This window comes from Gopherus flavomarginatus, chromosome 1 (genome assembly GCF_025201925.1).
Source record: "Gopherus flavomarginatus isolate rGopFla2 chromosome 1, rGopFla2.mat.asm, whole genome shotgun sequence".
NCBI lineage: Eukaryota > Metazoa > Chordata > Testudines > Testudinidae > Gopherus > Gopherus flavomarginatus.
Window position 1 is genome coordinate 100,804,794 of NC_066617.1, and position 26,537 is coordinate 100,831,330.

The 26,537-nt window shown below is 49.3% G+C and overlaps 1 protein-coding gene across 1 annotated transcript; it reads right to left on the bottom strand.

Moving 5' to 3' along the window:
• Positions 1–408: 408 nt before the first annotated feature.
• On the bottom strand, positions 409–18,983 carry NCF4 (neutrophil cytosolic factor 4). The gene is made up of 10 exons (XM_050927086.1): positions 18,739–18,983; positions 14,822–14,906; positions 13,314–13,467; positions 12,923–12,993; positions 12,208–12,335; positions 11,139–11,196; positions 7,607–7,705; positions 4,239–4,369; positions 4,062–4,127; positions 409–1,103 (listed from the first exon to the last, which is right to left on the bottom strand). Exons 1-10 carry the CDS (start codon positions 18,768–18,770, stop codon positions 869–871), a joined length of 1,059 nt encoding a protein of 352 aa, XP_050783043.1. The 5' UTR covers positions 18,771–18,983; the 3' UTR covers positions 409–868.
• Between the last annotated feature and the right edge of the window lie 7,554 nt (positions 18,984–26,537).

A 26,537-nucleotide genomic window follows, 5' to 3' on the forward strand; every position in this document is an offset into this window, starting at 1 on the left:
CCCTGGGTTCCCTGAGGAGACACATCAGACAGGAAAGCCATGTGCAGATCATAAACAACCATTGCACCCTCTAGGCAGTGGACAGTGTTACTGTGTGATGCCCTCTCGCCAGCCATGGTTCATCTCCTCCCTTCTGAGGGATTCATTCCCACTTGGATTTACTATCTGCGGAGTGGACCTGGACATCAGAGAACACGACCCCTGAGATGTTGGCATCTTCATGCCCACAGAGAGACGTTGCTATGGGAGATGGGGCTTAGACAAGCAGGAACAGGTTGTCATAAAAACCCCTAAAATTATCCTCCTCACTGTAGGGTGACCCAGCAGCATGGTGAATCCCAAGGGCCATTTGGGGTCCCCCTGCAGCCTTCCCATTCCCTTTGGTGGTGCTCAGTGCTCACGCAGTGCTAAAGGCATTAGATAGAGCTCTGCTTTATTCCGTGACCGGTTCCAGTCAGCCCCATGACAACAGTTGGAGCTTCTGCTGCGCTCTACCCAGATTTCATGCTGGGGCGCTCAGCCCGTAAAGGCATAGCTCACAATAGCACATCTTCTCTTCCCAGCCAGAACAACACTTCAAACCCAACACTGACACACAGTTACAATTATTTATATCCAGCTTACTAGCTACATTTACTAACAATGTCCAATTAGTCTTTGAGGTGCCTGGGCTTGCAGGGCTCCCCTGACACCTCAGCACTTCTGCTCTCAGGCGGCAGTAGGTCCACTTGTTCTGGTTGTTCCATGTCCCAGGGCACCAGTATCTAACCTGCTGTGATTGTTGCCTGTCCCAAGCCTTGTTAAAAGAAACAGTCAGTACAGTGGATGGAGGGGTGCAGCCACCAGTTGAAACAGCTCCCTGTGGCAGTCACTGTCCTTTCACTGCTAGTGCCTGACTAGTGCCTCCTCCTGGGCTGGTGTTGTAGACACTGAGATCATGCTGGTGGGTGATGTGCAACTTCCAGGGGAAAAAATGCTTCTCGGAGGGCCGTCTTCTGCCCTGAGACACCATGAGTTCGACATCCTGGTCAGACACCAGACGGATCAGGTCACCCTCAGAGTCCCGGTAATTCAGAACAATGTCATCACGGTCAAACTCTCTCCTAGGAGAGGAAAAATGGATTCAAACAATGCCAGGAAGATATTGCATGTTGGTGTACGAGAGGCAGCAGCCCTCTAAGGAGAACTCTAAAGAATGGCAGCACACCCAATTTTTTGAAGATATTTAACCCTTCCCAAGCCAATGAGAGGTGTCAGATTCTTAACAACAAGACTTTGCACTATCAGCTGTCCTCATACCACGTTGTGTATTAACACTATACAGATATGAAGCTGAGGGCCGGGGTCTCTTTGCCCTTCACTCGAATGCTGGCCTCTGTGGGTACATCTGCAGTAGGCCATTACTTATTGAAAATGGTTGCCAGCAATGCATCTCACTAACGCAGGGGTGGGCAAACTTTTTGGCCCAAGGGCCATATCTGGATATGGAAATTGTATGGTGGGCCATGAACGCTCACAAATTGGGGGTTGGGGTGCAAGAGGGAGTAAGGGGGTAAGAACTTCAGCTGGGGGGTGCGGGTTCTGGGGTGGGGCTGGGAATGAGGGGTTGGGGGTGCAGGAGGGTGCGCTGGGCTGGGACCGAGGGATTTGGAGGGTGGGCGAGGGATCCAGGCAGGGGTTGGGGCACAGGAGAGGGTCTGGGGTTCAGGCGCTGGGCGGCGCTTACCCCAAGCACCTCCCGGAAGCAGCGGCATGTCCTTTCTCCGGCTCCTATGCAGAGGCGCGACCAGGTGGCTCTGCGCACTGCCCCATCCACAGGTGCTGCACCTGCCCCTGCAGCTCCCATTGGCCACAGTTGCCAACCAATGGGAGCTGCAGGGGCAGTGTGTGGAGCTCCCTGGCTGCCCCTACCCGTAGGAAGCGGAGGGGGGAAATGCCACTGCTTCCGGGAGCCGTGCGGAGCCCCAGCATGTGTGGAGTGGGGCAAGCCTCCAACCCCACTCCCTGGCTGGAGCAGGGCAAACCCCAGACCCTACTCCCTGGCTGGAGCTTGAGGGCTGAATTAAAATGTCTGAAGGGCCAGAAGCAGTCCCCGGACCGTAATTTGCCCACCCCTGCACTAGGGACATGCTATAGAATTTGGCTGCTAATAGACAACAGTGTTTCAAACACCATTACAGAAAGCCAGCTAGACTGCTAGAGACAGGTGAATTTGCAACTGGAGCAGTTAGGAGGCAGAAGTAGTATTGCCTGCTGAATATATCTGTAATTCCACTGTCATTCAAAATGAAGTTATAATGCTTCTTCTACTATCCCTTTCAAAGGTTGGACAAACATGTGGGGGATGCCACTCCAGCAGCTCCCAGATGAGTGGCCCAACAAAGAACTGCTCTACAATAAGTAAAACAGCTTATTGGTTTAATATTTGTTTGCAGTGTTGTTGTAGCCTCGTTGGTCTCAAGATATGAGAGAGACAAGGTGGGAGAGGTAATATTTTTTTTTGGACCAACTTCTGTTGGTGAGAGAGATGAGCTGTTAAGCCACACAGCGTTCTCTCTCGGGTCTGTTGGTCTACTGGTTTAATAGTGTATTAAAACAATTTAAAACTGGTAAATTCATAAACAATTCCTTTCCCCCTTGTTTGTTTCCTTTACAAGTAGGGTGACCAGATGTCCCGACAAAATCGTGACTGTCACGATATTTAGGCGTTTGCCCCCATCGATCGGGACGCAATTTGTCCCGAAATTTCGCACGCCGGTGTTTTTTTGCTCCACTGGTGGCACTCCTCTTTTTTTTTTTTTTTTTGGTCTCGATATTTTCTTCTTCTCATCTGGTCACCCTATTTAGAAGAGTGGAAGAAAACTGGCCCCTGTGTTTGATTTTTAATATTCCAAGTTTTAAAACTACAGTGAAGTTCTATTTCCTCCTATTGCCATGTGTCCAGCGTGTTATTTGTGGTACTGTCCATCGCAACAAGCCAGCTGATAGATGGCTCAGTGGCTCGCAGGCCTCCAAAAACCAGGTTGGAGAGAACAAGGTGAGCCAAAGGGAGGTGATAGAGTGCACAGAGGTCACTGTTCAATAGTGTTGTCAACTCTCTCAATTTTATCGCCAGTTTTTCTTAAAGCCCAGCTCCTGGAGTCATTTGATTACACGAGGATCTCAGACCTCATGCTTGAGAAAATAATCTGAAAATGTGACCCTTCCCAAATGCCAGGAGGTAAATAAAAAAAACTCTCCAACTTTTATGATTAAAGTCTCAGGATTCTCAAGCCAATCTCATGATCTTGAGGGCCTGGACTCATTATTTCTATAAGCTTAGGGCTGGCAAGGTTAGGGTTGTGTGGGGAAAAGCACTGGTGGACTGAGATGGGAGAACCAGCCATGTCTATGTGACTGCAATGCCTGTGAGTTCCAGACACACTGGACTAGCAACAGTGGGCAGGGATGTTGGGGTAGATTCTGTTTGTTCAGTACCAAGCCCAATGGGGTCCTGGTCTATAAATAGGGTTCTAGGCACTACGACAATACAAATCATAAATAACAGGGTGGGCAGAGACATTATCAAGACTTGCTCAGAGAAGGTGCACACTCAATGATGCTGGCAACACTTGGACCCAACATTTTGTGTGCATTGCAAATGTCTCCACGGGTGGTGGCAATGCCTTTTTTCTCCTGTGTAGATGAATGTCTAAGGTGGCTGGACAGAGGTGCCCCACATCCTAAGGGTGTTAGACAAGAGGACTGAGGCTGGGAGTGTGTCCTAGAGTCCCACAGCTAGAAGCAATGACGAGACTCTGCCCAGGCCCACTTGGCTTGGAAGCACGTGGGACCCAGTCATTGGGTCCATTCACAACAGACTAGGAACCACACAGAGTGGTACTGGGCCAGGTTGTGACAACTGCCAACTCTCCAGAGTAATAGGGAAGAGTATGTCAGGCCCAGAACACTGGGATGGCTGGACCTTAACACAGCCAGGAGTGGGAGGAACTCAGGAAATATGCCTGGGAGTGAATCTCTGCATGCAATAGTGCATGCAACTCCATCTGCCTGTGTTGTACCTCATTAATGCCATGAGGTCCTTGAACAATGGGGTGCTGCTCAGATCCTCTTCCACTGATATGTCCCTAGAAGAGGGAAAAGACATCGTCATCTCACATGATCAGAGCAGATCCCTGACTGGGCTGCAGGAGTCTGGGTATCTCTCCAGCAGTCATCTGAAAGCATCGTCTCATTACCTGATGATGCTGAGAGTGTCATCCTGGTAATAGCAGCGCAGCCAATTGATAGTGCCCTCCTCCGGGGGTAAGTCTTGAATGATCTTCACAAAAGCACATGGGAAGATTCCGGTGGAATCGTGGACGGTTCCCTGGGACAAGTGGAAGGAAGAGAATGACAAAGAGGGCACTATTTTTGCTACATGTGATCTGCTGTGGAAATGTAAGTCGTTTCCATGGAGATGACCACCAGAATTCCCCAGATATGGTCATGTAAGAACAGCCATACTGAGTCATACTAATGGCCCATCTAGCCCAGTATCCTGTCTCTGACAGTGCCCAGCGACAGATCTTTCAGAGGGCATGAAGAGAACAGGGTAATTATTGAGAGATTCATCCTCTGTCATTGACTGTCAACTTATGGCAGTCAGAGGTTTAGGGAGACTCAGAGCACAGGGTTGCATCCCTGACTATCTTGGCTAACAGCCCTTGATGGACCTATCCTCCATGAACTTATCTAGTTCTTTTCTGAACCTAGTTGTACTTTTGGCCTTCCCAACATAAGAACATAAGAACATAACAACGGCCGTACCGGGTCAGACCAAAGGTCCATCTAGTCCAGTGTTTGTCTACCAACAGTAGCCAATGCCAGGTGTCCCAGAGGGAGTGAACCTAACAGGCAATGATCAGGTGATCTCTCTCCTGCCATCCATCTCCATGCTCTGATGAACAGAGGCTAGGGACACCATTCTTTACCCATTCTGGCTAATAGCCATTTATGGACTTAGCCACCGTGAATTTATCCAGTTCCCTTTTATCAGAGGGTAGCCGTGTTAGTCTGGATCTGTAAAAACAGCAAAGAATCCTGTGGCACCTTATAGACTAACAGACGTATTGGAGCATGAGCTTTCGTGGGTGAATACCCACTTCCTCAGATGCATGTAATGGAAATATCTAGCTTGCTAGCACACATATATATACCTGCCCCTGGATATTTCCATTACATGCATCTGAGGAAGTGGGTATTCACCCATGAAAGCTCATGCTCCAATACGTCTGTTAGTCTATAAGGTGCCACAGGATTCTTTGCTGCTTTTACAGTTCCCTTTTAAACATTGTTATAGTCCTAGCCTTCACAACTTCCTCAGGTAAGGAGTTCCACAAGTTGACTGTGCGCTGTGTGAAGAAGAACTTCCTTTTATTTGTTTGAAACCTGCTACCTATTAATTTCATTTGGTGACCCCTAGTTCTTGTATTGTGGGAATAAGTAAATAACTTTTCCTTATCCACTTTCTCCACATCACTCATGATTTTATATACCTCTATCATATCCCCCCTTAGTCTCCTCTTTTCCAAGCTGAAGAGGCCTAGCCTCTTTAATCTTTTCTCGTATGGGACCCTCTCCAAACCCCTAACCATTTTAGTTGCCCTTTTCTGAACCTTTTCTAGTGTAGAATATCTTTTTTGAGGTGAGGAGACCACATCTGTATGCAGTATTCAAGATGTGGGCATACCATGGATTTATATATGGGCAATAATATGTTCTCAGTCTTATTCTCTATCCCCTTTTTAATGATTCCTAACATCCTGTTTGCTTTTTTGACTGCCTCTGCACTCTGCGTGGACATCTTCAGAGAACTATCCACGATGACTCCAAGATCTTTTTCCTGACTCGTTGTAGCTAAATTAGCCCCCATCATATTGTATGTATAGTTGGGTTATTTTTTTCCAGTGTGCATCACTTTACATTTATCCACATTTACATTTCATTTGCCCTCGCAGTGAGTTCCACGGGTTGACTGCACGCTGTGTGAAGAAGTACTTCCTTTTGTTTTAAACCTGCTGCCTATTAATTTCATTGGATGACACCCCCCCACCCCCCGCCCAGTTCTTATGTTCTGCGAAGGGGTCACTAACACTTCCCTATGCATTTTCTCCACATCTTTTAAGATTTTATAGGCCTCAGCCATACCATCCCTTAAACATCGCTTTAGTCTAATCTCTCTTCATTTTTGTTGCCTTCCCCTGTACCCTTTCCATTTCTAATACATCTTTTTTGAGATGGGTTGACCAGAACTGCCGACAGTATTCCAGGTGTGGGCATATAATGGATTTATATAATATTATTATGATATTTTCTGTCTTATTATCTGTCTCTTTACTAGTGGTTCCTAACATTCGGTAGCTTTTTTGACTGCTGCTGCACACTGAGCAGATGTTTTTGAAGAACTATAAATAATGACTCCTATGATCTCTTTCTTGAGTGGTAACAGCTAATTTAGACCTTACCATTTTGGTATGTATAGTTAGGATTACATTTTCCGATGTGCCTTGCTTTGCATTTATCAACACTGAATTTCATCTGCTAACTTGTCTCCCAGTCACTTAGTTCTGTGAAATCCCTTTGTAACTTCACAGTCAGCTTTGGACTTAACTATCTTGAGTAGTTTTGTATCATCTGCAAACTTTACCACCTCACTGTTTTACCCACTTTTCCAAATCATTTATGAATATGTTGAATAGCACTGGTCACAGCAGAGATCCTTGGAGGACCTAGATATTTACCTCTCTCCACTGTGAAAGCTGACCATTTATTCCTATCCTTTGTTTCCTATCTTTTAACCAGTTATTAATCCATGAGAGGACTTTCCCTCATTATCCTATGGCTGTTTACTTTGCTTAAGAGCCTTTGATATAGGACCATGTCCAAGGCTTTCTGAGAGTCCAAGTACACTATATCAACATAATGAGATGAGTGCAGTGGAAGTGACCTGATGTTGTACCTGGAACAGGAATATTGGATTGGGTGGTTGGCTACAGATGGACTGGGGCAGTGTATGATATACAAACATCAGATACTTCCCCATGAAGGCTGTCCTCTTATAGAAAGCAGAGATACCGTATCAGCAGATATCCTGCATGCTCCCGCAGCCCATTCTCATTACCTCCCCATAGTGTCCAAGTCACCCCAAAACAGGGCGGTGCAGGTGGGGCTGGAGGGCAGCGTGTCACAAGTAATGCAAACACAAGCGATCACATCTGAACAGGAGTTTCCTTCTCTTTTCTGTGGCCTGTGTGTGTGTGTTCTACTCACCTCTACGTACTCTAGTGTGCACTATAGGCAAAGAGAGTACAAGTGAAACACAAGTGCCAGAGGAGAGGAAACCTAAAATTCAAACAGAGCCTAGAAAGAAAGGACCCTGGAATATAGAGATAGAAGCTTAATCCCAGATCCTCAAAATTATTTAGACTACTAATTTCCATTGAAATCACTGGAAGTTGGGAGTCTAAATACCTTTGAGGATCTGGGCCTTGGTCTCTCATGGACTAACGTTAGATGTACCCTGACAGCTCAGAAACTCTCATAGCCCCAGTAACCTCGGTCTCACCTCTAGCCAATCTTTGTTGATCCTGCTGAGTAGATAGATCAAGTCTCCCTTCTTGAAGTTCAGCTCCAGTGTACTGGTTCCAAGAAAGTCAAACAATGCCTGGGGGAAATGATCACCATTTCAGTGATAAATTCAGAGTTACAGAACTCTGCTTTCCTGCTTTCCCTGTCCGGCATATTCACAGGAAAAGGTTATTTCCCTGTAACTCACATTCTTGGGAGTATATTGCCTAATAGATCCCTGCTATTGAGATGCACACTGAGAGCTGGAGCAATCAGGAAAGCAGGGAGAGTTGGAGCAGCATGCACTTCCCATCACAGATCCAAATGTTTGTGCAAGGTCATATAGAGAACTGGAGCCCCAAGCCTCTCAGAACCTTTCTGCTATTCAAATAACAAATAAAGACTGAGAGGTCAGAAGATGGTGGTTCTCATAAAGGATAGACCCCGGAATCCCCTCTCACTAGTGACCAATATAAATAGCTCTTTAAACAGGCTTTTTATAAATTACATAAACTATAGTAACTATTAATGAAAAAAAGGGTACAGATGCAATGGAGAATGTTTGATCCAAGAGCTGCTGTCTTCAGCAGTTGAAAAGGATCTCAGAGCAACTAAGCCCATAGTTTCTAATAGCCTTGCACTGAACATTCAGATCTTCCAGAGGGCAAAACCGTGGCCCAAACAATTTCTGCTTTTGAGACAATTCCGAGCTGCTAGTGCCCAGGGATGGAAATGTGCATTCCCAGAGCAGGGCAGTTCAAAGGCAAAGTCTCGCTAGAACCCCTCTGTTGCAGAATACATTCTGGGTAAACCTTTCCATGGCATTTCCCCTTGGCTGCAGCCTCCTTTCCTTTGTGTAGGGGACTTACTAAAACTCAGTGGAGTTGTTTTTGTTGGCTAGCTCCCAGTACCAAAAGAAAGGGGAAGGGCTGATGGGAAATCAGGACCCTGAAACTGACAGTGCTCAGGAACAATGGAGAGAGGCCAGTGCTCCAGGTCAGCCTGATTGACAGAGCAGGAAGCTAATCAGAGAGTCAGGAAGCCAAGAGGCCCTGCAGGCCAGACTTGGATGGGGATTGACGGGGTGGGAGCAATGCCGGGAAGAAAGGTCCTGACAACTAGAGCCTGAGTGCATGTGGCCACCACCAGAGCAAGTGTCCGACTTGCAGCATCCCTGCAGCACAGCCAGGGCCTGAGGAGGCCTGGGACTTGTGAGGAAGAGACTGAACTTCCCTGACATCCAGAGACGCTGGTTGTGATGTCCCCGTGCCATAGAGCAGGGTGACGGGTTTTCCTTTAACCTTTCCCATTTTTCCTTATTTTTTTAAATTGATTGCTGTTTAATCAATTGTATTTGCTTTGAATGTATGTAATGATCAGTGGGTCAGGGAAGCGTCCAGTGCAGAGAGAACACCCTGGAGTGGGGACACCCTAGCCCCTGCCCTAAGTGACTATGACAAGGTAGGGGGTTGAGCCCCCCAGGAATCCTGGGCTCAGCCTTGCTGGGGTTACAAGGACTCTGCCACACAGGAGAGTGGAAGGGGAGCCCTCGAGGTCAGGCAGGGAGCAAGGACTCAGATCCTTTCACTAGCCCACTTCACAAGCGTAGTGTGTAAGCCAGGAAAGTTCCCCACAATAGCAGGACCATTCCCCCACTTACATAATATGTAGGGCCTCTTGACTGTGGGCATCTCTCTGCACTGGGTCTGCTGCCCAGGGTCCCTCCTTGCTCTCCCCAGCTGCTCACTGCACTCGGCTCCAGACTGCTCCAGCTCCCTGGGCTGCTTCTCTGGCCCCTCTGGCTCTGGTTGCTACTGCTCTGCTCCCAGGACAGGTCTTCTCTGTGGGCTGTTTCTGTGACTCTGCTCCCAGCACCGACCTGCTTCCTGGGCTGCTTTTCTGGCCCCTCTGGCTGACACAGCTCTGCTCCCAGCAGCTCAGCTTGAGCCCCTGCTTTTTCCTTAGCTCGGCCCCACTCTGTCTGACTCAGGCAATTCCAGCTCACATGGAAGACCAGACCCGCTCCCCAGGCCTCTTCACTCCCTGATTAACCTGCCCGCTCTGTCAATCAGGCTGACCTGGAGCATTGGCCTCTCTCCATTGTTCCTGGGGACTGTCAGTCTCAGGGTCCTGATTTCCCGTCACCCCTTCCCCTTTTGGTACTGGGAGCTAGCCAGCCAGAACATCCCCGCTGAGTTTTAGTAAGGGGACAATAGTCCCCTGACATTTGTCTTAGAGAAGCAAGAGGATACCAACATATTCCACCCTGGGGCCCCAAAAAAGAAGCTTAGTGTTTCTCTTAAGAAGGGCCTCCCAAACCAGCTTCAGAGTGCAAGTATCTTGTGTCTTGATGGAGGGAAATAATCACTTCAGCTCAGGAAAACTCTGAGCCGCCTCTGCTTGTTCAAACAGGAAAGTACAGGCTTCTAGCCGTATGCCCTGGAGAGAGCCCACTTCCTGTTAGTGACAGAAAGGAATGCAGTCAGCCTTACAAATACCCAACAGGAGCTGGGGCTGAGGAAGGAGTGTCAACTCTTCTTTCCCAAACCCAGGAACGATTCTTTTTAAATCAGCCGGAAACATCCAAATCGCCATCAAATGGCAGAGCCAAATCTTGTATCAAACAAGTTTTTTATCCAATTAAAAGGGAGGGGGGGCAGGAACTTGCCATCCCCTTTGTTCTTCTCCTTCTTTTCCCTTTGCTCTTCCTATTTTCCATGTATCTTCCTAGATTTTGAGTTTATCTTTCCCAGTGCCCAACTTTTTCCTAGGACTATGAACTCTGTAAGTGTTCCCCCTTTCATGAGGTTTCAGTTTATTGAAAGGCTCTCTTTTCTCCCAACCTCCTCTCTCCCCATGAAATGTCTTGTCTTATTCAGCCTTGTCCCATCTACTTCTACCTTCCGTGTTTCATCTCTCTCCCTCCTTTCCCCCACTCTTTCACGTTCTCCCCCCCTCCCCCACAATTTCCATTTGTAAGAGCTTCCCCTTCTCAGCTTAGGACTTGAGGACTGGATTTTCCTCACTCTTCTAGTCCTGGTGATGAGAATGCCGCAGGCCCTGATTCAGAGCATTTAAGCACGTGCTTATCTTACAGAAAGTAATGGGACTTAAGTACATACTTCAGGCTAAGCATATGCTTAAGTGCTTTGCTGAATCGGAGCCTGAGAGTGAGTCTGTGGGTGACCCCCTCTAAATGAGGAAAAGTGGGCAGTGAGTTCTCTATGTTCTGTCATTTCTGAGATACAGCTCATATTGATCCTTCAATAAGACCCTCCTGTTATTCAACTGGGAGGGGGATTCAGTCTCTATATATCTTCAGTCCTCTGCTTCACCTCATACTGGTCTCTTCTACTCTTCCCCTCTCCCGCACTGGACTGAGAAGAATTTCCTATCTATGCTTATTCCATTTTCCCTCCTCCCCCAACATATGAACCTCTCCCAAGAAGGACACAGATGTAATAAGAGAGATCCCTGAGTGGAAAAACAGCTTTGTTTACAACCTGCTACTTGCTGCACAGGGTACCCACCTCAGCCCGTGGGGCTGCCATGCGGTCAAAACCAGGCGCCTGGTGCGCAATGCTTTTGCTGCAAAGGAAGGAGACAACGGGAAGGTAAACACCCCTTTCTAGTGGTAAGAAAAGCGGCTGAATAGCACAGTCTTTGCTTCCTCACCCTCTAGGAGGCAGGTGGTCCAAGTCACAAGTCACTTTACAAAGCACCAGAGTATCTGTGCACGACGTGCGAGTCAAGCAAATAGATGCGGACACAACTACATTAAGCCCAGGGTTCTCAGCTCTGGTGTGTCGCAGTAGCAAACACTCCCTGGCAAAGCCCTCTGCTGAGCACAGAGGGGAATTCAAACCGTGTACTCAGAATCTTAGACCTCCCTTACCAACCCCGCTCTGGAGGAATTCCTCCCTCCCGCTGCTCTGACTGGGGAAGTCAGACTTGCCCTGGGGACTCTGGGGGGCTAGTTAGTTCCCTTGGAAAAATCTCAGCCTTAAGGATTGTGCTAATTCAATCCAGGCCTTCACACACACATGCTGCTGGTTGAGAGGGGAATTCATTCTCCTTTGTTCTATGCAGCACAGCTCTCCTGTGGGATCCCAGTGCTGCTCTGGAGGATAGGCCCCTGCTCAGGTGAGGCATGGGGACCAACTGAGTCTCCACATTCATTTAAGATCTGATCCAACTGCTATTGAGGTCAATGGCAAAACTCCCATTGACTTCAGCAGTGCAGGATCAAGCTCCCAACCCTGGCCTGCCCACACCACACACAGCTCCCTACAGAGATCACTGGTACAGAGTCACTAGCGCAATGAGTAGGGCACCATTTTAAAACAGTGCCGATGGCCTTTCAGCATTTCCCTTGCCTTAGACAGAATGCAGCCTGAATACTGCAGGGTTTTTAGTTACTGGGGGTGGGAACAGTCCAGTTTATATGGCACAGACAAGCAGTAGGGCAGGACTTGACTGACTTATTTGGGGGACACACTGGGACTCTCCAATTCCCTCTCCCCAAAGTGCGGTGGAGACAAGGGGCTGGGCACCCTCCCTTCGATCAGGGACCCAGGAGGAAACACATCAGAGGCTTACACTCGGCGAGTGCGTGGGCGAAGCCGCCGCAGCCCCTTCGGCACCTGCTCGCAGTCAAACTCCGACTGGTAGAAAAACAGTCGTAGGTCTTCATCCATCAGCACCCAGCTGGGCAGACAGAGCAGCTTCTGTGTCAGGGGAGGCAAGGGAGCAGAGTAACAGCAGTGGTAGAGATCCACTCTGTATGTTACCTGGGTAACAGAAACACCTCTCCAATCTATCGACACACAGAGGAGGTGCATCACTGTCAGAAATCTCCCTGCTAAGCGGGACAGGGTTGAGCAGCCTCTGGTTTTGCCTCTATTCACTGCTGGCCTTGGCCAATGTGTTGCCAGTGTGCCTTATTTACTCCAGGGACATTCACCCTCTTCCTGTCATCCCCAAACCCGGGAATCACAGAGATCCCTGTGGGGAGAGGGCAGAGCTGGGCAGCGGAAGGCTCCCCATTACTGCCTGTCAGACCATCAGCTGCTGCAGGCCCCAGTCAGCCACTCATTTAATACAGGGCCCATAATCAACCTGCACACAAAGGAGTTCTCTCCCCAGTGCTATGGTGCCTCGGGAAAGTAGGGTGTCCCAGGGTGAACGCCATAAAGAGAGCCAGGTACCCCCTGCTGGGGTGGACATAGCTATCCAAGATGGTTTCAAATGGGATCTATCCAAAGCATTGACTCTGTATGCCCACAGCAACCTCAGCTCTAAGCTGAAGCTTTACCTTCATGTAAATATTGAGGATAGGGATCCGGCTCTCCGCAATCTCCTTTTTCGCACCAACATAAACCTTTCCTGGAAAGCACAAAACCAACAAACCAGAAGAGTTACCAAACAGAAAATAGGAAGGAAGCAACATGCCAGTAGCATCCAGGACAAGAAATACAGGGGAAAGGATTTCCAGCTTTCTACATGTCAGTGTCCCCTGCTGGAGGAGATCCCTCCGCCACTGCACGTGCACTGATCTCTACAACACCCATTGCTGGGAACTGGTTCTCACAGCCAGCACTCCGGCATCCTTCCCTACAATGAGCTCCACTAGGAGAAGCTTGGATTGGAATATCTACTAAGGATGTCTGGGAGCAGACACGGGGCTGCGTTCGACAACAGCCTACCTGGCAACACGGGGAGGGTGAAGGCAAAGGTATTGCTTTTGTTCTCTGCCCCATATCTCTCCTCTAGCTTGCTATGCAGGGCGTAGAACTGGCGGTAGCGGCGGAAGATCAAGTATCTGCCACCTCCTTTTGTCTTCACCTCAATGACAAACACCTGAAGGGGAAGAGGGAGTGAGGGTCACATGCATACCTAATAAGATCAACAAAGTGCAAGTGAGGCACACAGCAGGTGCATATAGCCCGCCGTCCACTGTCTGGGCTGTTTTCTCAAGAGGCTGAAGTTGAAGGTAAGTCTTCTGTTAAGAACCTGGCATTTTGGGTGCTATAAAATAATAACCACGCCAGGCTGATTTTGCCTGTGTCCCCAGGTTTCCCATGGATCACGTCACTGTGACTGTTTCCTACCACACCATCATGCGAACAGCAAACCTGGGAGGATTTGAGGCATTAGATAATGCTAACAATAATACTTTACTCTCCTATAACACCTTCCATCAGAGAGCAGGACACCACTTTATGACTGCCACTTGACAGATGAGGAAATTAATGCCACAGGAGATTAAAGATAATATTTTCAAGCTTGGGTGCCTTGGATATCTTAAATCCACATTTAGGCCCCTAATTTAAGGTCCTGGTTTTCAGATGTCGCAAGCACCCGTAACTCTCGCTGACTTGACATGCACAAGTTTGAACATTCTGGCCTAGGAGCCTTGTCCATGGTCATGCAGCAAGTCAGTGGCAGAGTTAGAAACAGTGCCCAGATTTCCTGACTCCAGGTCCCCTGCTCCAACCACCAGACAGTACTCTCGCCGATTTCCCAAACAGATTGATTTGCTGTGATTAATGGACGGCCTGATTTCCAAGCATTGAACCCTGTGCCAAGTGGCACCCAGACACTGCCAGCAGACTTAAGCAGATAGCAGCCAAGACTTACTGCAGCTGAGTCTAAACCCTGCAGTCCCTCAGTGAGAGATCGGTGGTCAATACCTCTGGCAAGAGGAGCCTACCCTGCAGAGGGCACACTGAGCAGGCCTCATCCAGAGCTCACTCTTCGCACATCTCACACCCCTCCTTCCTCCTTCCCTCCCATTCTCCTCCCTGGTGCTCCAGTGATTCACTGTCCAGATCTGACATCCTCTTCTGTGGAGGAGGGAGCTTCCTAATTTGCATGTGCCAAGATGGGCTATTCCCTGTCAGACTCTCTATCCCCCATCCCCATTGAATCTCCTGAACAAGGCTATGGAAAGACTTAGGAAACAGGCAGTGTCAAAGAGCCCATCAATGTCAGGCCACACCCACAGGTACTTGGATTGTCAGAGTGCACCCATGACAGACACCTCTCCATTCCAGAGGAAGGCAGGCCCCACCCAACAACATGGAGACCGGAAGGCTGTATAGGCAGCAGGCCATGCCTAGCGGCATCAGGCCAGGCAGGTTGCATCCTATTTCCCTGACCCAATGCTGAGCCAGTCACACCTGTGAGTACAAGGAGAGAGTCTCTCTCTTACATAGTAACTGGTGAAGCCGCTCTTCTCTTGGGCATCTGCAATGTTAGCGGAGACAGGCACCTCATTTGGAAGCTGGTCAAAGTCACTGAAAGGCAAGAGAAAAAAAGAGCTGGGTTACTACAGCTGGTGTTGGCCTTTGGCACAAGCGAACTAATGGCTCCATGTAACCTCTGCAACTCCTGGGCTGGTCCTATCTCCCTCGCAGGCAGTAGAGCCAGGATGGGGAGGCAACATCTTGCTGCCAGGCACCAGACAGCAACAGAAGCAAGAAGAAGGCAACTCATGCCCTGATTTCCCTCTTTCTGGAAGCCTGGGGCCCCACAAACGGCAAGGATGACTATATAGACCTCTGAGGTCTGATTTTCAGGGGCACTGAATACGTACAACTCCAACAGAAATCAGTGAGAGCTGTGGGTACGCAGTGAGTCTGAAAATCAGCCCCCATGCTCTAAGGTGCAGCCACATCAGCAGGTCTACACACCAAAGGGTCTGGCTTAGCACACTTTTGCTGGCAGATAACATTGTCCCGGGGCACGTTCTTGACCATCCTACAGTGTCTAGAAAACTTGCTGTAAGGGGACTGTTGGCCTCTTTTTGAAACTTAGGTGGTTTTTGGTTGGCCTTCTCCCAGGATCAAAAGAAAGGGGAAAGGCTAATGAGAAATCAAGACCCTGAGATTCACGGTCCTCAGGACCAATGGGGAGAGGCCAGTGCTCCAGGTCAGCCTGATTGATGAGGCAAGCAAGCCAATGAGAGAGTCAGGAGCATGGGGTCCTGTCCTTCTCAGTGTGAGCTGGAGCTGCCTGTCCAGAAGGGCAGAGCTAAGGAGAGAGCAGCAGCCAGAGTCTGAGAGGGGCTAGAGGAGCAGCCCGGGGAGCTGAGCTGGAGGCAGAGCAGTAGCAGAGCTGGGGTTGGGGCTGGAGCTGGAGCTGAGGCAGAGTGGTGGAGCTGGAGCTGAGGCTGGAGCAGTCCAGAGCCGGGTGCAGTGAGCAGCTGGGGAAGAGTGAGGGGGACCCTAGGTTGCAGGCCCAGTGCAGAGAGAAACCCTCAGCCAAGAGGCTCTGCAGGCCAGACTTGAAGAGGGATCATAACCGTGACAAGGGGGGCTGATGCTGAGAAGAAGGGTCCTGCTGCCTAGAGCCTGAGTGCATGTGGCCACCACCAGAGCAAGTATCCAACCCGCAGCATCCCTGCAGCACAGCCAGAGCCTGAGGAGGAGCCTGGGACGTGTGAGGAACAGACTGAACTTCCCTTACATTCCAGAGACAGTGTTTGTGATGTCCTCATGTCACAGAGGGGGTGACAGGTTTTTTCTTTAACCTTTCCCAATTCTTACTAATTTTTTTTAATTGATTGCTGTTTAATAAATTGTATTTGCTTTGAACGATATGCAATGGTCAGTGGGTCAGGGAAGCGTCCAGAGCGGAAAGAGCACCCCAGAGTGGGGACACCCTAGCCCCCCATGAATCTTGGGCCCAGCCGTGTTGGGGTTACGAGGACTCTGCCACATGGGAGAGCGGAAGGGGAGCCCTTGAGGTCAGGCAGGCCTCTGGGTAAAGGGAGTGGGAGCGAGGACTCAGATCCTTCTGCTAGCTAAGTCCACCGGGGTAATGTATAAGCCAGGAAAGTTCCTCACAATAGCGGGACCATTCCTCCACTTACATTAGGATAATAATTATAGACCAGTCTGCCTTGGCCTAAGGTGAGCACAGGCACCTATCTCACTTATGTCTGTATACACAAATAGTAATGGGCTCACAGGTCTGACCAGACCATTTTCACCTTCTTTTCAGGCCCTTCTCTGCCTAACCCCCTTGATAAAAACAGAGAAGTGCAAATTCATTTGCCTCAGTCACATGCCACAACGTGAGAGCTCTCTGTGTGTTAATCCTGAAGTAAAAGTGCTGGAGAAGGAGGTGGAGGAGCAGTGGGAATGGGGAAAAGGTGGTTTCCAGTTCTAGCAAATGGAATATTTTCCCACTCCGCAAAGACTATGGAAGGGGGATCAGTTCACCTTTCCGCCATCAGACCCCAGAACAAGGGGCCTCTGGCAGTGGAGAGTCCACCCAGAAGGGCATTATAGTGGTGGAAGTTGCCCACAATCCCTTGCTCTGCTGGAGTTACTCAGCACCACTCAAACTTGGGAGGCGCCACCACTTGCTGTTACACCAGCCACGGGATGTGCCGAAGCCAGGGCCAGTGCAACCATTTAGGCGGACTAGGCGGTTGCCTAGGGCGCTGAGATTTGGAGGTGCCAAAAAGTGCCCCCCAATTTTTTTTTAAATGGTTGAGCAGCCGCTGCTGCTGGGACAGAGAGGGAGTCTGAGCTGCCAGCGGCAATCGGCAGCCCAGGGGGTCCCCCGGGTCAGGGCGCCGCCGCGGCAGCCGGCAGCACAGGGGGTCCCCCGGGTCAGGGCACCCCCGCGGCAGCCCGCAGACCAGGGGGTCCCCCCGGTCAGGGCGCCACCGCGGCAGCAGGCAGCCCAGGGTGTTCCCCGGGTCAGGGCACCCCCGCGGCAGCCCGCAGACCAAGGGGTCCCCCGGGTCAGGGCGCCCCCGTGGCAGCCCGCAGACCAGGGGGTCCCCCCGGTCAGGGCGCTGCCACGGCAGCCGGCAGCCCAGGGTGTTCCCCGGGTCAGGGCGCCGCCGTGGCAGCCAGCAGCCCAGGGGGTCCTCCCGGTCAGGGCGCCGCCACAGAAGCTGGCAGCCCAGGGAGTCCCCTGGGTCTGCGTGCCATTGCTGGCAGCCCAGGGCTTCCTCTGGGTCAGCGCGCCAGCAGGGCCACCCAGAGAGGGGGGCAAGAGGAGCAATTTGCCCCAGGCCCCGCAGGGGCCCCCACGAGAGTTTTTCAAGGCCCCTGGAGCGGGGTCCTTCACTCGCTCTGGGAGCCCTGGAAAACTCTCGCGGGGCCCAGGCCCCTGGAGCTTCTGCTCCCAGTCCTCCCTGGCGGGAGATCCTTCTGCTCTAGGGGCGGAAGGACCCCCTGCCGGTGAATTACCGCCGAAGCAGGACCTGCTGCTGACATGCAGCCCGGTCTTCGGCGGTAAATCGGCGGCGGGGGGCCCTTCCGCTCTGGGACCAGTCACTAAAGGGCGGCGGGGGCCCTCCGCCACAGAATTACCGCTGAAGACCCAGCTGCACTTCGGCAGCTGGTCCCGCTTCGGTGGCAATTTGGCAGTGGGGGGGCCCCACGGCGGGTCTCTGGGGCACTTCGGCAGCAGGTCCCGCAGCGGAAGGGCCCCCTGCCGCCGAATTACTGCCAAAGTGGGGGCCCCCTGCCGCCGAAGACCCCAGGCCCCCGGAATCCTCTGGGCTGCCATGGCACGCCACTGGCAACCCAGGGAGGTCCCCTGGGTCAGCACGCTGCTGCCAGCAGTTGCCAGCCCAGGGGTTCCACTGTGCAGTCCTGCTTGGAGAGGATGCGGAGCAGAGGTGAGCTGGGGTGGGGAGGTACCGCAGGGGTCCTCAGGCCAGGGGGTGGGGAGCTGCCATGGGGGCGGGCAGCACACTTCAGGGCGCGGGGGTGGGGAGCTGCCGCAGGGCTGCAGGGGGCAGCAAGGTGGAAGTTTCGCCTAGGGCACGAAACTTCCTTGCACCGGCCCTGGCCGAAGCTGTCCCAGCCTGCCTTTGCTGTGGAGCCCCAGCTGCAGTTTAAAGTTGCTCTCCCCTGGTGGAACTGCAGGGAGGACAAAGAGGCAAATACCCGCTGCCCTCCCTGGATGGGGAGCCTTCCATGGGGCCCCTGATAGCACCAGGGGGGCTATTCCTATTTAAAAACTGAGGGCTCCCACACGCACAACGGAAGCCCAATGTTTTGGTGGCTGCAGCCACACCCAGGCAGTGTCTCTTCAAAGAGGCCTGTGTTCAAGCAAAAGGGAAGGAGCAGAGTGGTAATGCAGTGTGTCTGGGGAACTCACCTCTTGTCTCGCAGCTGACGGGGAAGAGACATCCTTTCAGCTCCTTGGGGTCCAGGTGAGCCACAAAAGGGACCAGCCCTTTCTCTCCTCTAGTGGACTGGGAGCAAACAGGACCACACTCCTCTGGCTCTGTTAGTCTGGATGTACTGGGAACCCTCTGCAGGGCCTCAGGGATCTCACTCTGAATACATCGGTGTTAGCCTCTCGTTTCCCGCCCCCACCAGATTGAGGAAGTGCTACCGAAAGAGAGCCTGTAAGCAGGGCAGCTTTGTGATTGCAGCATGTTTGGCGAAACTGCCCTCCCCGCCTCCCCATGTTAGAGAAGTGAAAGGCAGACTGTCAAATGGGAACGATGAGCCTGACTCCCTATTGCCAGGTACCACACAGAAACTGCTGCCCCCGTGCAAAGGGACTGTCACAAGCTACCAGGCTGGTAGCGTTTCACACTGTCTTTGCACTGGTGTCCCTGCCTGCAGAGTGCAGAGCAATGGAGAATCAGGCCCAGTAAAAACACCAGGGCAAGGCTGACTGGCATCATGCAGAAATCTGGATCTCAGGGGCTGGCAAAAAAGCAGTTCATCTCCCCACCTCCCCACTTGCCTCTCTAGATAATGACACGTATCACCCAGAGAACACAGTTGGGCCTAGGTTTTGTGCGGCTCTGTGTGAAATAATCCATGAGGGGTCTGTCCAGCTCCCTTCCCACTGATGTCCAAACTCCCACACATCCCTGTATCCACAGCACTCCTCCTCCCTGCCTGTGACCCCCTTAGGCTATAGAAAATCCCTCATGTCTGAGAGAGGCTCTGTGGCTCCTGGGGACTCTCCCTTATATGGCCAGGAGATGGAGCCAAAGTGCAGCTTTCCAAGCAAGGGTTGGCAGAGCTGTTACGAAATTCACCCCCTGCCACAGCCCTTGGGCTCCAGATTCAAACGGGATCATGGACAGGGAACCAGCCGGGATGGGGCCCGGGATGATGGGTCGATGGGAGTGAGAAGTGGGACCATTGAAAGGCCAGGGATTAATACAGCTGCATAGGCCTAAAGCAGCAATTGCTGCTGAGGCTCCTAGCCACAAGGATTCCTGTCACCCAAAGAGGACCCTGCCTCCCCTACCACTGTGCACACAAGGTGATGACACGCCACCTGTAGCGGGTGGGTTGGCAAAGCCTTAATGAGGAAAAGAGAAGGACAGTGTCATCTGCTAATGCTCCAGCAGCGTTGCACATAACCTGGCCCTTCTCCGATCGAATAGCTTCCTCACACAACCTCTCTGCCTCCCTGTGCGCTTTCCTTTCTGTTTCAATCCTGGTCTCTCCTCTGCCTCCAAATTCAGTACAAATTTGGCTCCTTTTAATCCTCGTTGGGCCAGCTGACAGAAAGTTTGGGGCTTGCATGGACCCAGCCAGCATACTCCAGAGTGGAAACCTGCTTAAAACTGTTACAGTCAAGCTAGAATCTGCCTTGCAAAGAGAACTCTGACCCTCCCCTGGATGCAGTTCCCAGAGATGAATGGGAAGCATCATTACAAGGAGTCTGAGCTGGACTTGTATTTTAGCAAGAAGAGGCTGATGGCTGCTGATCTCGGGGGATTGCAAAGAGAGACCCCCGGGTTCTTTGCTGGTTGTCCCTGCAGTCCCCTCCCCTGTGCAGCTTGCATGAGCAGAGAGTACAACAGCTACAGGGAAGAGATGTTGCACATAAGTATCCCTCTGGACCTTCGTGCTCTGCTGTTTGCTCTGTTTTCTCTGCAAGCCCTGCTGCATGTGCAGTGCTCATGTAACCTGAGGAGGCAGACACAGTATTCTCTTCCCTTCCCCTGGGGCACCTGTTAATGGAGCTTCCTAACTGCTATCCTCTTGCTTCCTCCTGATACCCAGAGGGAAATAAGGCCAGATCACCTTGAACAGAAGAAGCCTTACTCACAAGATCCAACCTGTGCTGGCTCAGGAAAAATTAAAGGGGAACCTAAGTTGGCAGTACATTGGGAAAGGAGACCCCAGGGTTGAGTGCAAAGGATTGGGAGTGACACCAGTAGAGGGCATTCTCCATTGGATAGGGATAAGTGGGTTGGTGGGGAATTTTTGAGATCATTGGGTCTCATCTGCATGAACGATGTTCGACAAAACACATACAAGTTACATCTCGTCCTCTCAAATGGCATGTAAGATAGACCAGGGGAACAAAGGAGCCTAAAGAGGACATGATGTGGTACACATGGCTTGTTCACTTTTCACCTATGCAATAGGGTGTTGCCTTCCAAGAAGAGGGATTACCCAATATAATCTCCTCCAGCCACAGTGTAAAAAAAGAAAAGCAAGTCACGACTGCTGAAGGCTACTGTAATCTGCACCTTTACTATGCTGTCCAAGGCACTGCGGCCAATATCAGTGCTAGCCTGGAGTTCTTGGTAGACTCTGGGTATTTACAGGATGTATTGGTGGTTAATGTAATCCAAGGTTCCCTTGTCACACTGACATCATACTGACCATACAGATGACAAGGAACCAGTATTCATTGAGATACATGCCACTTGCTGTTCAGGTATATTGAACTGAATGTGGGAGCGCTGTTTTCTTTACAAATTGGTCTCTGAATGGGTCGAGTTTCTTTTCTGAATATGATCCCTGTTCATTTTACTCTGTTGCTGAACGTATTGCCTCTTTATCTGATGACTGAATATAACAATAACCTGCTTTTCTAACACCATGTGCAGAGAGAAGCCAGCATTCCAGCACTCACCAGCATGCTCGGCCAAAATAACATCGTACCTACCACACTATTAGACATAGTACATTGTGCTGGCAAGATACATGCATAGATGAATCATTTCGTATCAGCCACGTCTGATTTACCTGAATTACTTTTTTTTTTCCCTCTCTCCTGGGATTTGGAACTACGTTCCCATTAGCGATTCATCTGCCATGCTTGTACTATCTAGCTACTGATATCTCCAGCTCCAAGCCACTGTGCTACATAATATTAAGATCTTTCACATCCAGCTAGGTATAGAAGATCTTTATAATTATTGTTTTATTTGATGACTGAATTATACCTCTGTGCATGTGCTGGTCAAAAGCTGCATCAGCCCAGCTGGTAATGTCTACCTTACGATACTTAGTAGATGAGTTGATGTATTACCAGGTGGCTGCTTTGAAAGTTACTTCAGTAGAAGCTGCACCACATTCTGCCCACGACTGCTGGTCTGATGGGCTTTCACTGCTACAGAATCAGGCTATCCTTCTTGGAGATATGCTTCAAGGTTACCTGAAGGAGTCCATCAAGAAATCATAGATTCAAGAATCATAAAGCCAGAAGGGACCACTGTGATCATCTAGTCTGACCTTCTGTATAACACCTTCCCTGAGTTAACTCCCATTTGAACTACAGCATATCTTTTAGAAAAATGTCCAATCTTGATTTAAAGATTTTTCCAGTGACTCCATGCTTTTGAAGCTGCTTTGTCTTTTTATGCTGCTCCATAAGAGACAAAGAGTTAATCAAGTGAGCTGAATGTTTCTATCCTCGTCAAGTAACGTTTAATGGCTCCGTTTGCATCAGGCAGTGAGTGCATGATCCTTTCCATGTTACATTTCATGCTGGGAGAAGAGGAAACATGAGGGACTATTGAATAATACTAAAGATGGAATTTTGCTTTGAATTGATACAGGGCACCATTTTCAAGATTGCTTTGCCAGGGTGCAATGCAGCTAATGGGAATTTGCAGAAAAGACCTGCAGTTTCTCTCAGGCTTCTGGCTAAGGTATTCACAACCCAAAAACACTACCTTGAACAAAAGAAAATCTCAGGGCCTGGTTCTGCCACCATTTCTCACACTGAGTTCGATGGTGCTATTTCCAGAGTGACACGCTAGTTGACATGAGTAAGACGGCAGAACCATGTCCTAAAGAAATATTGTAGTGACCTTCAGTTCAAAAGGAGGAGTGGCAATGTCTTTTGAGCACCAGACTGAGCCACTACCATGGAATCTGGGCTTTAGATGCATGACTGCTCATGGAAAACTATTGACTGAGGCAAAAGGTCCTACAGAGAAACCCCCAACAGAAGAGCCTTTAATAATGCTAAATGCAGAAGTTTGGCTCTTTAAGGTCCTAAGAATTAGAATATCTTTAGGTAACCATTAGGGAACTTTTAAAAATTCAGCTATCTGGCACATGAAGGAGGAAATACACCTATCAGCATACCATGAAAAGATTCTTCACACACTGTAATGCTCATCACTGGTCGGTTATTTTTTAATGAATGAATGACTTGAATGAATATTGACCGAGGCAGATTACACTTGGGGCTTCAGGCTCAGCCTCTCACAATCAGTGCCTACAGGGACAGGTTGCTGAAATGGAGTAGACCAGCCCATGAGACAACAGTTTGTCCATGTGAGGAAGAAACCAGAGCATAACTAGGGTCAACAGAGCCAGACAGGCAAAACAGCTTCTTTGCAATCTGAGGCTATGCTAATCAGTTTATTTTCTCTCCCATTAGTCTTCTGAGCACCTTGGGAATGCAGATAAAAGGAGGAAAGGCCTAGAGAAGGCTGTGATTTGTAGCAACAGAGACAATTTTACCTGTATAACCTGTCTATTATAGATTCTTGCTGTAGATTTGTCACACCCTAGTTTCTCCATGGCTCACCTTACTTCACCAATAGTCACAAAGAAATCAATGGCACTATTCATGGAATAAGACTCTACTGAGAATGAATAAGAGTCAGAGAATCAGGCCCCAGTGAAATATTTATAGATTGAGGCTGCACTTTCTAAGATTTATGCTAGAATAGTGGAGATAATCTGTTGTGAGGCTGAGTTCCCCAAATACCTGGGTTGCTTTGAGAAATAAGAGAGCCATTTTTCCCCATTTCAGGAGAAGTAATCTTTCCCTTAGCAAGGCTACTCTGTCCCTCCTGAATTATTGAGGTTAGCCACCATCACAGCACTGTCTGAACTGACTTGGACTGGATTCTGCAGAATCTGTATCCTGAAATCTAATAGCACTGAGTGAATGGCTTTCATTTATAGCCGTCTGGTATAAAAGTGTTTGACTACTTTCCCTGTGCTGACATCCGGATCATATGGTCTCCTGTCTGAGGAAAACAGCTCCTTTTGTTCCTGTGAAACCTCAAGGGAGATATGGATTCCTCTTTGACCTTGTTAAGGTCTCTTTGGTGACGAAGGCCTGCAAGACTTCTTACCATGACAGCAGGATGTTTTGCTTGATGAATGAGTTTGTTGCTTTTATGGCACTCAGAGGGGGACGAAGTCCCAAGGTAAAGCTGAGCGGGAAAGGCGGGGGTTCATGCAGCAGCTGCAGAACATTTAGCTTCTTTGTTGAGGTAACTTACCAGTTCCAGAGCAAAGGATGCAAAGGGGAAGGCCATGAGACACAGCAGGTTGCTGAGTGGGCCTAGCAGTACCAGTGAGAATGTCTGAGTGTGCTACGGAGGTAACCTTGGTGACAGCAGAGCAAGGAACTGCTAACACCAAAGGTTCACCTTAGTTAGGCCTGTCAAAATTTAGCAGGGGACCTGCCTATTGTATTAGGCTCTGGAGATGGCTGGGTTATGAGCAGGAGAGCCGAGCCCATGCACTCCAGGCACATAGGAGCTTCAGAATCTGGCCACTGTAGACAGAGCAATAGGTACACAGCTTCTTATTTTTCTCCAGGAATCTTCTTCAGAAAGAGAGAGCTGTGCACCAGCAACTGCTCCTCACTAAGGAACAGCACAAACTGGTATACACTGGCAACAGCGACCTCATCAGCCGAAGACTTTTCTTTCATCTGATTCATTTGTTTATCTGTAAACACCTAAGGACCTAGGGGAACACCCCCCCCCCCAGCCACCCCAGTATAAACAGCTGCTGTTCAGTGCAGAAACAGCTACACTTCTGGCTCATACCTGAAAGAAACCCAACAGACCAACAAAAGAGCAAACTGAATTTTTCCACTCTTCAAGAAGGTTTGGGGTCAAGGTTTGGGTGATACTTTATTCAAATCAAAACACCCTGTCCCTAACCACTTAATTTAGATTATCTTTAGCTATCTTGTAAATGCCAGTTATACAAAGTACAAAGGTGCCTTATATAGGTATACCTTATTCTCCTTTCCGTATAAAGCAGGGGTAGGCAACCTATGGCACGTGTGCCGAAGGTGGCACGTAAGCCGATATTCAGTGGCACTCACACTGCCCGGGTCCTGGCCACCAGTCCGGGGGGCTCTGCATTTTAATTTAATTTTAAATTAAGCTTCTTAAACATTTTAAAAACCTTATTGACTTTACATACAACAATAGTTTAGTTATGTATTATAGACTTATAGAAAGAGCCCTTCTAAAAATGTTAAAATGTATTACTGGCATGCGAAACCTTAAATGAGAGTGAATAAATGAAGATTCGGCACAGCACTTCTGAAAGGTTGCCGACCCCTGGTATAAACACTTTTATACCAGTATAACTCTGTCTGCACTGGGGAGAGGGGATGTTGAATCACTCTCACTATATAGACAAAGCAGTACAACTTTTTGGTGCAGAAAAGTCCCCAGTTCACTAATTTTACAAAGCCTTATGGCTAATTTTCTCTTGTGGCCTACTCTATCACCATTGTGCCCAGTATACACCTGTGACCTGCCTCACCTGCTGCCGCCTCATGGATTCATCCTCTCTGCTAGAGAAAATAAAGTTGGTGAGTGAACTCACCCCAGTGACCCCACTCCCAGCTGCCAAACCTTCTGTTCCAAGTGTGGGTGGTGGAAGTTTGCCTGCGGCTCCCATAGCTTACTATCCAGAGGTCGATTTACTATCCAAAACCTAGACTGGGCTTTGGTTAGAGCAGGGGACTGGGAATCAGAGTGGATTTTGTTCCAAGTTTGCTATTGATTTGCTGTGTGATCTCTCTGTCTCAGCTTCCTCATCTGCAAAATGGACATAATAATCCCTCCCTCCCAGGGATGTAGTGAGGGTTAGTTACTGAATCTGGAGAAAGCTGTTTGAGAGAGTCAGGTAAAAGGTGATAGGGGAGTGTGATTATCAACAGCTTGGCTTCAACTGCCAGTGGAAGTCATCCACAGCAACATATTCAGGCTCAAAAAAATGGAAAAGCTTTAACGCTTTAAAAACATACCCTTACTGTGTGCTCTAAAATATCAGTGTTTGCAAGTGAATGACAACAAAGCTGAAGAACTGTTTCCTCTTCCCCCCAAAGGAGAATGCTATTCTTGAGTTATAGACCATGGTAGATGAAGGGAGCTTATAGATCTTGAACCAACAAGAGGGGATGCCATTTTAGATTTGGTTGTGGTGAGTAGTGAGGACTCATAGAAGAAATGACTGTAGAGGACAACCTTGGTTCGAGCGAACATGAGCTAATTCAGTTCAGATTAAATGGAAAGATAAACAAAAATAGATCTGTGACTAGGGTTTTTTATTTCAAAAGGGCTAACTTTAAAAAATTAAGGAAATTAGTTAGGAAAGTGGATTGGACTGAAGACCTTGTAGATCTAAAGGCAGAGGAGGCGTGGAATTACTTCAAGTCAAAGTTGCAAAAACTATCAGAAGTCTGCATCCCAAGAAAGGGGAAAAAATTCATAGGCAGGAGTTGTAGACCAAGCTGGATGAGCAAGCATCTCAGAGAGGTGATTAAGAAAAAAGCAGAAAGCCTACAAAGACTGTAAGATGGGAGGGATCAGCAAGGAAAGTTACCTTATTGAGGTCAGAACATGTAGGGATAAAGTGAGAAAGGCCAAAAGCCATTGTGATGGGGCAAGGCCAGATGGCTACAGTAAAGTA